At 34.6% G+C, this 12,837-nt stretch overlaps 1 protein-coding gene across 2 annotated transcripts in view; it reads left to right on the forward strand.

The window, feature by feature from the left end:
* Positions 1–877: 877 nt before the first annotated feature.
* slc25a21 (solute carrier family 25 member 21) overlaps positions 878–12,837 on the forward strand; it is a 139,125-nt gene continuing 127,165 nt past the window's right edge. The window contains exons 1-2 of one of the 2 annotated variants that reach the window (XM_048192310.1): positions 878–1,023; positions 1,226–1,308. In XM_048192310.1, the coding sequence (XP_048048267.1) occupies positions 1,242–1,308 (67 nt within the window). In that variant the 5' untranslated portion in view covers positions 878–1,023; positions 1,226–1,241. Of the gene's footprint in view, positions 1,024–1,223; positions 1,309–12,837 lie in introns of those variants that run through there. The other variant, XM_048192312.1, reaches the window with a different exon arrangement.

Here is a 12,837-nt window from a genome sequence, read left to right on the forward strand (position 1 = left end):
ACCAGACCAGAGACTTATATTACATCTTGTGAAAAAGGGCATAATAGGTGCCCTTTAACCCAACCTGCTGGGTTTGTCCATATTTAATCCAACTTGGGTTGTTTTTAACCCAGCATTTTTTAGTGTAACAGTCAGTGCTTGAAAATTATTTTCGAAGCCATTGTGTATATAGGCCCTATACAATCATTTATCTTATATATTATTAATCTAATAAAAACCTATTAAATTGTTACATTTAAATAATTTACATGGCAACTGTTTAAAAAAATCCCCACAATGCACCTAATTAATCTACATTAATTAATAACCAATTTCATTAATAACGTATTCTGACTTTAATATGTGAAATTATATTTAGCACAAAGATGATTAAGATGGTTTCCAAACATGTTCAGTGGCAACTTTAAACTTGGAAGTTTATAATGTCCTTATATATCTAAAAAAGTGTATTAAAAATTAGTATAAGTAAATTAGACACTTAAAGTATGAATGTGATTACATGGCTAAAATATCCATTTTATGCTCAAAAAGCAAGCCAAACATTACACAAACAAACGTTTAGTGGGTTTTAAATGATAAAATATTAAATATACCATTCAACAAAAAGCATTTGGACACTTTGGTTTTTGCACAATAGTGATATATGATAAACTACAATCTGCCAGGATAGTGTGTGAACTTGAAGGGAACCAACTGTACTGAAAATGGCTGAGAAAAGTTATTTCTGATAAAAGCTTTAGGCAGTTGGTACTGTGTTTAAGTGTGAAATACATCTAGGACCACTACTGGCGTGTTTATAAGGTTATTAATTGATAATTCATTCGCATTCGGCCTCTGTGAACTCTGAATCCGTGTCCGAGTTAAAATTAAACTCTATTGCCTAAGAGCGCGCTCACACATAGCTCGCGCCAAGACGCCGCGTGTCAGAACGGTCAGAACAGAACTCTTCCGCGTGCACGTGCGCTGCATCTCCATAACGCGAGGAACTAAATACAATCTTTCCAGTGAAATCCCAAACTGAAGTAAGGTTTAAACACACACATATGTAGTCCGCAGCACTAGCCTATATCATGCGGCGTATGACCGCATTACTAACATAATAATTTAGGCCTATTTAATTTAACTACACCGAGGGTTTTATTAATAATTTAGCCTACTAAAATAAATTTGCAATAACAAATCGGTTTAAAATGCGGCAACTCTGCTATTTTTCCTCGACACAGGCCCCAGAAGCAGTGAAAATGACATCTAAAAGGCAAAGTTTATTAAGAGAGGCGTCTCATCAGATCATTGCGGGTGGATCAGCAGGTAAGACGCGCTTCAACTTTTTATTTCACACAACTTTGTTTACCACCGCGTTCAGTCGCGCGCACGGCTCGTGCACATTCGGCACCAGTTAGCAACACTCCAAACCGCCACGAGGTGTGTTAAATACTTTTTGTCAGGTATTTTGTCGTGTAAAGCTGTTTATAGTAAACAAATGTGTGATTTTAAAGTAGATTAAGGTACGAATCCTTCAACCGGATGTCTGTCTATTGAGGGACGCGGGATACAAGCGCACTTTAGTTAGTTCCGTTTACAAATCGTTCCCTCAGTTTAAGACGCGATTTGTGTAATTTAGTTTAATCCTGGCAAATTTAAAATGTTTCTTTATGTGATTAATAGCACGTTGGTTCTTGTCTGAATTATGTTTACTTGGGTTAAATATATTCTATAAGAATGAGTGATATTTTCTGTTCATTTGTCAATAAATGTGTTTGTTTGGAGTTCACGCGAGCCAACATGACGCTTTTATATTTAATATACATGTTTCAGACAGAACGGAAGTCTACACGTTTGTAATTAGCAATGATGCCAGCTGCTTTGCAAAAGGTTTCATTGTGCATTTTGAGCTCGTGAAAATGTAATGGTGGAGAAATAGGAAAATCAACTTATGAATAGCTATTCTTTAATAAGAAAGAACCGGTGTAATGTCTGTTTTCTGTGACATTACAGAAATTGAGTCTGTTCATCAAATTCTTGATGTCTCAAGACTGAAAGTATCTTAGATGTGGAATAATTTTACTGTCTGGAATCAAGCAGACTGCAAAGTTTGAGCTCATATTGCTTGTATGAAGATCTGCCAGGCTATTTTAGCTGTGACACTGATGGATTTTGAACTTAACCCTTGTGCAGTACACTCAGGGTCTTTGGGGTCTCCACAGACCCCAGGCAAGAAAATGTAATTTTGTAACAAAATAATTGCTTTTTTTTTTTTTTTTTTAAACAAATGTAATTTTGCTCTGTTTATTAATGTTTTTACTCCACATTTGTGCAGTTTTTGGAGGATTTATAATATTTTTTAAATTTATATAAATAAATAAAAAAAATTTTTTTAAATAGGTTTTTATACAAAAAAACACCTTTTTATGTAAAATTCACTTTATAAAAGACCCACATTTCTAAATTTCATTCATGGGGATAACATTAATAATTTAACTTGGTTTAGTGTAAGAGTAGTTTTAGTGGTTTAGTGTACTGTTTTGCCCATATTTTGGAAAATGCAGTTTTAAAAGTAAAAAATCATTTTTTGCCAATAAATGGCTGCAGAGCTCCACTATTTGCTATGTGCTATTTGACTGACTGATCTTTTCACAAGTTTTTTTTCAATTGGGTTCATATCTAAATATTATGAAATCACAATTATAACAATAAAAGCTACTTTTTTTTCAAAGTTTAGTATTTGTAATAAAAAAAATCAGTTTTTCAATATTGTTACATTATGATAAGAAAATGGAAAAAAAAATCCTCAAAATCAACATTTTTGAAATATTTTTTTTCAGTACAAAAAAAATGCTAAACTTTGACAAAAAACAAATATTGTCATAATTGTGATTTCATAATATTTAGATATGAATCTAACTGAAAAATACTTGTGAAAAATGTCTTTCAGTCAGTCAAATAGCAAATAGTGGAGCTCTGCAGCATCTACAGTTAGATTTTTTACTTTTAAAACTGCATTTTCCAAAAGATGGGCAAAAATCTTACACTAAACCATGTAAAATTATCCATGTTATCCCCATGAATGAAAGTTAGAAATGTGGGTCTTTTATAAAGTGAATTTTACATGAAAAGCTGTTTTTGTATAAAAACCTACTCAACAAAATATTTATTTATTTATTTATATTAAATAAATAATTATGTTTTAATTAAATTTAATTAAATAATTAAATTTAAAAGATATGACAAATCCTCCAAAAACTGCACAAATATGAAGTAAAAACATTAATAAACAGACTAAAATTACGTTTGTTTTTTAAAAAACAATTATTTTGTTACAAAATTACATTTTGTTGCCTGGGGTCTGTGGAGACCCCAAAGACCCTGAGTGTGACTTTTTTTTTCTACACTAACATAAAAACAAGATATCACTCCACTTTTTTTTTTTTTTTTTTTATTTATAGACCTAGCAAGTGTTAACAACTGTACAAAGTTTCATGTCATTTGGACAAGGAGAACATTTTTTTTAATTTGAGCAAGGTTCCAACATTAAGAAATAGTAAATGAATAACAATGTACTCTAAATTTTAACATCCCACCTTGATCTTTGCATCATATTTCGCAATATTTCTCTTTCTTTCTTTCTTTCTTTCTTTCTTTCTTTCTTTCTTTCTTTCTTTCTTTCTTTCTTTCTTTCTTTCTTTCTTTCCAGTATAGTAACCCAGTGTTATTAGCACTTGTCACATTCCCTCCTGTAGCCTGTTAACGAGGCTGGGGAGAGAGAAAAGTTAATTTATGTTTGTGACCTGGTCACAGTGATTGGATTGGGTCTGTGCTTGGCTTCTCTCGGGCTTCGGCTGACTCTCCAAAATTGCTTTTTTTCCTCTTAAGGACACAAAAGTTAATGTCATTGCAGTGCGTTTTATATATCCTACCAGGGCTCATTTCACAGCCTTTCCATCCAAGCATATATGGAGAAATGGAAGCATGTGTTAAAGTCTGGAATTGGGGGGAATTAGGCTGTACCTAATAATAACCTTGTAATCCCTATGATGTCGAGTTTTTAATCAACCACAAGGGGGAAGCATTGTACTTGGCATTGATTGTAGTCTCAGAGCATTTTTCCACTTTTGAGTGTCATTGGTTGCTTTTTCATGGCTTATGCACAGGTTTATATTCTGTGACAGTCCATCTGTTGTAAAACCAATTAAAAAAATACTTGTGTTGAAAACACAAAAACATATGAGAGAAAATAGATATGCAACAGAATTACTTGTATATATGTATATGTCATTTAATTAATTTGACTCAGATTTGAGTCTCTAAAAACACACATTTTAAAAGATTGGTTCACTTCAGAATTAAAATTTCCTGATAATTTACTCACCCCCATGTCATCCAAGATGTTTATGTCTTTCTTTCTTCAGCTGAAAAGAAATTAAGGTTTTTGAGGAAAACATTCCAGGATTTTTCTCCATATAGTGGACTTCAACAGGTACCAACGGGTTGAAGGTCCAAATGTCAGTTTCAGTGCAGCTTCAAAGAGCTCTACATGATTCCATATGAGGAATAAGGGTCTTATCTAGTGAAACGATCGGTCATAAATAAAAAATGCATATATTTTTAACCACAAATGCTCGTCTTGCACTGCTCTGTGATGTGCCACGCATTACGTAATCATGTTGGAAAGGTCACGCGAAGCTGAAGTACCAATCCAGTGTTTACAAAGCGAACGTGCAAAGACTAAGTCAAACGTAAAACAATAATGTCAGACGATTTTGAAGTTGGAGAGAAAATGAGATGAGTTTTCCGCCCTAACACAGTACTACGCACCTATGTCACCGTGTGACCTTTCCAACATGATTACTTAATGCGTGGAGCATCGCAGAGCAGTGCAAGATGAGCATTTGTGGTTAAAAAGTATATCTTTTTTTTTTCTTTAGAAAATGATCCGTTTCTCTAGATAAGACCCTTATTCCTCGTCTGGGATCATGTATCTGTTGAAGTCCACTATATGGAGAAAAATCCTGGAATGTTTTCCTCAAAAACATTAATTTCTTTTCGACTGAAAAAAGACAGACATAAACATCTTGGATGACAAACTAATCTTTTACATATCCTTCAAGTATTGTCTCTTTAATTAATCAATAAAGTAATTAATTAATCAAATCTGTGTTGTGCTAAATCTGGTTTTGTTTCTTGCAGTATATGACTGCTTTATAAGTACATTAACATTTACTGACATGCATTTTATTTTAGAAAAAATTCCATCTATATGGAACTATTAGCCGACTCATAAGACGATACCCAGGGCAATCCAGCATTAATTGTGAAAAATGGGCCTTAATTAGTTCAGCCGGATATTATGATCTTTGCATTTGCCCAATTATATAAAAAATTCTCCTTCATAAGTGTTCTTAATGGGAACTTATTTTCTTTTCATCATTTATCTTAGTTTTATCCAGAAGGTCCGGAAGAACGGTCAGATGTTACCTTAAGTGTTTTTGGTATTGATTTCCTCTCCCTGCCCCTGTTATACAGAGTAATTTGGTAAGATTTACACAAAAATGTTTTAGTTATGATTAGTTTCTGTGTAAACGTATCCGCCGACCGCAAATGGAGTGTGACGGGAAAAGACAGACAGCCTAAGTATAATTGAACTCAGTCCACCCCTCCACAGCAGACCCTCACTTAAAACACACTCAGACCTCCAGTTTTAACCGGTGCATACGTGTGAAATAAAGTTAGGAGCATCAGACAAATAAATTCATGGACCCTCAATCGAGAAGAAGAAAGGAGTAAAACGGGATCAAATAAATAAAGGAGGACCCTGGGAGAAATATTCACATTAGATGTCTGCCGCTACAATCAGAGCTGAATTAGCCCTAATATTTATTTCCAGAAACAATTGTACATTCCTCAGCAGGGCAATGATTGGACATGTTGTGGACAGATGTTTAGATGAGCTCATGTTTGAATGTTGATTTTGGAGGGTTCTTCCATAAATCGCCTTTTTATACACCCACTTCTGTCGACTTTTGCCTTTTTATCACTGGACACAGAAAGCGATTCTATGCACAATTGATATTTATGTAATTACGCAATCATCAGATAAGAAAACTTGACTAGTGCGCTTCTCGATGTGTAGAAAACCGTTCTCGAAATGGGGCAAAAACGCAATTAAACCATAATAAACATTACAAAAACAAACAAGAGGAGATTTATTGACTGCTACGACTAATTACCTCTGGAGGAAATGTGCAGGATCATAATGTCACAAGAAATAAGTTGACTGCAACCAGGCATGAAGTATAATGGTAACATATGAAGCAAGGAGCTTAAGACTCTCCAAACAGATCATATACCTCCCACAGGTACCTGCAGTAGATTGGAGCCGCTCTTAAAAAGAGCAAACACCTCAAATGTGCGCAAATATGCGTTTGTTTACACCACGAATGGATTACTTTCTTCTGGTGATCATAAAACATCACTCCCTCTGAGTCTGACCCATACGCCCGCCTGCAAGAACTACTGTCGAACTACTGTTTGCATGAGCCGGATGTGGATTGTCGCTGTTGTGTCAGCTGTTTATCAGAGAGCCGAGCCTTGAACGGATGGAGTTTAGTCTGCCGGGGTAATGTACGAGCCAGCCAGGGGCCGCCGACGTTATCTTAATGGTATGATTTATGGAGGTCGCGCGCTGAACTGAGCAGAGGAGCCGCGACAGATGGGGACGTGCGTGGGAGACGTTACTGTAGACGGTTCGCGCGCACACAACCACACAAACGCTCATCCATCATGAATTTTGTGTTGCTGTAAGCAATGAGGATAATTGCGGTGTTATGGTAAGAGTAGCGTGATTATGATTGTTCGACATGGGAGGCTGTGTCTGGGCTAGCGCTCGCGCTCATTTTCCGGGGCAAATTATTAAAATGAGGCCTTTGGAGCCAACTGAAAAGACTGAAAGGAGTTGGCTGGCTACAACAAATACAGTATATTCAAATCGCCTGATAACGATGGTGATCTAATCAGTGGTGTTAATGTTAACCACATTCATTTTTGATAAAACATACTCTCTGTGTTTGAATGACGTTTGTGCCGTTGGCGAAAATTCACGTCAAGCTAAATTGGCTCGTTTATGATTTTTTCTATTAAGAAATCTTGGCATATCTAATGTGAGTGTGTAAACGCGGCCTTTAAAGTCTATTTAATTGTCCCTGGTAAAGAAAAATGTTTTCGTATTCTTTCATTAAATGGTAACGACTTCTGGCTTCGAAACGACTTTCCTTTTTGGTGACGTCACATAGGAAATATACCCCCGCTTTCACAGACAAGGCTTAAGCAAGCTAGTCCTAGACTAAAATGCATGTTTGAGCTGTTTTAACTGAAAGCAACTTGCACTGACATATCTTAAAATGTGTTTAGTCTCAAGATGAACACCATTAATGTTTTTTTTTTTTTCTAAAAGCTACTTAAATATCCTAATTGAACTAAGGTCTAATCCTGGCTGTGAAACCGGGCCATAGTGAATAAAGCGACAGCGTTTAAGATTAATGTTGTAGATAATGCAGTCTTTTTAAAAATCTTGCATTGGTGAATTAAGTAATTGGATGCCTGTAAATCTAATAAAGTTTACAGCAATAATTGCAAGTAATGATAACAACTAAAAAGAAGTGTTTCCATTGGGATGCATCAAGATGTGCTCTCTCAAGGGTGAACTTGACCTTCAGCCTTCATGTGTATGGTCAAAAAAAAAAAATCCTCAAGAAGAGTCTTTGAGGAGGGGAATGGTTCTCCACAATCCAATGTAAACTTGCAATCAAGTCCAATTTGGTGCGTAACGCCCACTTTTCACAATGTAGTCGTTTTCCACTTGAAAATATGTCATATAGTGTAAGTAAAAAGGGTTGCGAATGGGTCATAGACGAATAAGGTTTTTAAAAGTGTTAAAGGTCCCACTTTATATTAAGTGGCCTTAACTACTGTGTACTTACATCAAAAAATAAGTACAATGTACTTCCTATTGAATTGCAAATCACTTTTGCTGCTTTTGAGGTGGGATACGGGTAAGGTTAGGGAAAGCTTTGGTGGTATGGGTAGGTTTAAGGGTAGGGGTAAGGTGTAAGGGATGGGTCAACAGTGTAATTATAAATGTAAATACAGAAATTAATTACAGATGTAATTACATGCAGGTGTTTCTAAAATATAAGTACAATGTAAAAACATGTATGTACACAATAAGTGCATTTTATCAAATGATTAATTTAAATGTAAGTACATAGTAGTTAAGGCCACTTAAAAGTGGGACCGTGTAAAAAAAAAAACCATAATGGAGATATAATTAATTTTGAAGTTTTATTAAGTGTTAACAATGAGATTATGTGGTTTTTATAATCAATTAACACAAATTTTGTACATCTTGTAAAAAATGACAAAAGCAAACCAAAATTTCGGTTTTACCGAATGGCATTTTGGTTATACCGAGTGACGATATTTTCAAACAATGCTAACAGACTGATATCTGGCTAGCAAAAGGACAATCAAACATTTTATATTTAGTAAAAAAAAAAATTACTTTTTTAATTTTTGTTTTACATGTTTTACAGCAGTTGCACCGAATGACCTGATGTTTTGGGACATGCGTATGATCAAGTGAAAACATGAATTTTTCAGTTAGTTACTTTGTCACATGATATTGACTGCATGACTTGATCCAAAATGGTCCCTTTATATTGGTTACTTTGAATGACATCAATGAAATTCATTTTTCCGGACATTCTTTCTCATAACAAAGCAACGACTTCTACACATAATTTTAATACCATTTTGCACTATGTTGATATATGATGTGATAAAATCATGCCAGAATAGAAAAATATATACATTTATTACATATTAAGATATTTTAATCACAAATGAAATGGCTGTATTGGCCTTTGGACGGTTAAACCGAATGACCTTTTGACGCTTCAAAATTTTAAAAATACCTTTATATGTAGCAAAATATTATTAAAACCTTTTGGATTCAATAAAAGAGATCTAGTTGTACTACCTTACATACTTTGGATGTCAAATCTTTGTTTTTTATTATTATTATTAAGGCCTTTGGACAAAAAAATGACCCGCGTACATATCACTTTGACTTTGTTTTAAACTTTTTACACAGTCCCTCAAATAACCAAAAACTGGTAGTCTGACATAACATGAAAAGTCAAGGGGGAAAAAAAGTGTCTGCGATGTCAGAGATTTCCAAAGGAATGAATATATTAAAACACGCAGTCATACTGGCCAAACACACTGTATTACATACAGTACTATAATACAGCACATGGCAGCAATAATGTAGCTGGAAAGGAAACTGGCTAACAAGCTATGCTTAATTGAGCACTTAGTCTAAGTAGTCAAGGGCCATAGTTTGAATGACCCTGTAGGAAAATGAAACTGCACGGTAGATGATACACTGTGTGCATGCATTTGCGTGTAAGCATTCACTTTTTCTTGGATCGCTGTCCGGTTGGCTGTTGTTCGACCTTGTAATTAGCGCAGAATGCTGATATGTCTTTTGGCTGGAGAAGAGCTTTTGATGGAGTGATCACAACATTGCATTGATCATAAAGTCTTGTATGAACATATTCCCATAAAAGCTAAAAATAAGCTTCTAAGGAGCTCTCTTTAAATTCGCTTTAAATTTGTAATTGTTTCTCAATTCACCATGCTGTAATTTGCTATGACTTAACTGTGGTGGAAGACTTGTGTTTTGCTCTGTTTGAGAGACAAATCATTGTCCCATTTTGGCTTTATATTGTCTGGAAACTTGGGGTGAATCTTTGCCCAGTTACAGTTCTGTTGTCGGTCTAGTTTGTCATTTGAAGGAGAAGCAAACGTCAGAGAAGTTCAAATGTCATAGATGAATCAAAGTCGAAGAGTAATGTATACATATTTTAACTGAATCTAATTTGAGAAGCTAAATTGTGGAGAATTACAAACCTAGTCTTCTTTTATTTTTATTTGTTTAGTTGTAGAAATGATTGTACACTGTCAAAAACAACAACAGCCAAAATACTCAAAGGACAGATTTCGGTTACACTTTATTTTAAATGACATAGTTATTTAATCAAATAAGTACTGAGTAATATTAATTAACTACATGTATTTACTATAGAGTTACGGTTAGGGTTTTGTTTTAGGATTAGTTACCTGTAATTATGAATAATTTACTGTTATTACTGTAGTAAGAATAAATAGTAACGTGGAACTACGTCACCCTAAAATAAAGTGTTACGCAGATTTCTGAATTATTGATGTGTGACTTTTTAGCTTTATTTGCACTTGTGTGTAGATACAGTGGCTAAATATTAATGTCAGTGAATTATATTACAAATATAATTTATTTTAAAGATACTATTATAATATATTATTTACACCACCGTACAAATTTTGGGTTCAGTATGATTAAAAAAGAAATTTTTTATTTCTGGAAGCATTAAATTGATCAAAAATGACAGGAAAGACATTTATAAATGGATAAATCAAAGAACCCTGAAAAAAAAAATGTCACGGTTTCCAGCGGCACAGCTGGTTTCAGCATTAATAATGATTTCTGAAGGATCATGTGACACTGAAGACTGGAGTAATGATGCTGATGACTTTATATAAATTATATAAATTTATATTAAATGATTAAAACAATTATTTTGAATTGTAAAAATTGTTACAGAAAAAGAAATGCAGCATAAGACACTTTCAAAAACATTAAAAAAATCTTACAGTGTTCAAAGTAATTGCAGAAATTACCACTGTAAAAAAGAATTGTTGGTTTAACTTAAAAAAAGGAAGTTGCCTTGGTTGCCCTAAAATTAAGTTCATTGAAATTAAAAATATGAGTTAATACAATGAAGGCGATTGGTTTAATCAATAGGATCTCAAAATATTATGTTATCTGAACCACATTAATTATCTAAGTTGATTTGACAAAAGAAAATTGTTGTGATAACAAATCATGAAAATAATTTTTTACAGTGTAAGTAAAGGGAAGTTACTTGATTAAAGGTCTGATGTAATTTGCCACAGATGCCATTTTAAGCGTGGTGCAAGCGTCCAAAAATGTCTAAATATTTGATTTTCATAATAAAAATGTGAAATCGGCGACACCAGTAGCCTAGTGAACAGCGCAACAATATATAGCGCAGTTGCGCTTCGGACATCCTGAGTTCGAGTCCCGGCTCGTGGACCTTTTACCGAGCGTAAATGTTATTCTACATTTCTGAGCATTTGTCTTTCTACCTCCGCATTTTTCAAGATCTTAACAACTGCAGGCTTTTCTCGAGAGTCAGAGCACAGGTCTGCAGCAGGGAGACAGCCTCTTCAGCTGGGTTAACCGACTCAAGATGAGCGGTGTGCGGGCAAGAGTTGAAATCATAATGTGATTTGTTGTGCTTGGGAGCCAATTTGAGTCTTTTAGGGAGAGATCCCTGCCCGGTCGCCCGCTTGTGCACTTGGCGAGGAGACCTTAATTAGAGAAGCTCAAATTTATAGACACTTTTGATTATGGCTGATCTTGAGCTGTAAAAGGATGACATTGCCTAGGAGGGGGACATTGGCAAGGGAAGCCGCTCAATTTGATAATGAGAACCAAAGCTTAGGAGAAAGGCTTGTTTTGAATTTGTTTACACATTTATTATCCTTTCAAAAGGAGCGCTTCATCCAATAAAATCAGGACAGACACAGATGTCACAATCAAGAGGCAATAAGAAGGGATCGGGGGAGAAATGAAGCGGTTTCCATTATTATGTTTGAAATAAGGGCAATTATACAATGTAATAAAGATATAAAAAATGATGTTGGGTCATGGAAAAGTGCCCTAGCTTTACGTCTTGAATTCCTGTTTGCTTAAGTTACTAAGTGGCACTGGGTGGGCAATGGCAGGAAAGTGGGAGGGGATTATTGCTCAGTTTTGATGCTGACTGGTTTATAAATTAGTTTTCAATGATTGACAGGATCTTAATACAATAGAGTATTTGGCCAGAGAAGCTGTTTAAGACCAAATCATAAAAAGAAAAATGAAAAACTGTACCGCAAGAGTTGTTTCAGATTGATCTGATCTGTGATTATGTCCTCGCTTTGATTGGGGAATTTTTTTTTTTTCCAGTCTGTGAAAAAGGCTGCATTCTGTCCGAATAACATGTCCACTCAAATTTATGGTCAGCCTCTAAATCTTAAGCTGTCATAATGTTATAATAATCACTTCACTCTTCTGATTTAACTCCCCCTGTTTTCTGTCATCTGTTGTAGTCTTGCTTGCAGTTGCCAAACTTTGTGATAGGTGGCAGTAAAGAGCTATTTTGAAGTTTCACTACCTCCCTTTCCTTCTCTCCAGCCTTTATAAATCTTTCACCAAGTGATGACGTTCAATGTTATGGTTCAAGCTGAAAATTGAAAGCTTTTTTATAGTTATAGAGAAGATTTATTCAGTTGTAATTATGTAGGAGAATCGTATGGAATGGATGATAACCCTTTAATCTAAAAGCAGTTTGCATTGTGTGCGATTGAGGAAAAGTCCACATAGGTCATTTTTCCTTCCAATGCAATGGACTGATTTGTATGGAAGCTTGTTTCTGCCACTAAATAAAAAATAAAAAAGGTAATTGTGACTTTTTATCCCACAATTCTGACTTTTTTTTCTCAGAATTGCTTGATATAAACTCGCAATTGTGTGTTATAAAGTCAGAATTACGAGATATAAAAAAAAGTCAGAATTGTGAGTTTATATCAAGCAATTCTGACTATAACACGCAACTGCGAGTTATAAAGTCAGAATTGAGAGTTATGAAGTCAGAATTGTGAGATAAATTTTGAAAT

The sequence above is a fragment of the Megalobrama amblycephala genome, linkage group LG5, assembly GCF_018812025.1.
Source record: "Megalobrama amblycephala isolate DHTTF-2021 linkage group LG5, ASM1881202v1, whole genome shotgun sequence".
NCBI classification, from domain to species: domain Eukaryota; kingdom Metazoa; phylum Chordata; class Actinopteri; order Cypriniformes; family Xenocyprididae; genus Megalobrama; species Megalobrama amblycephala.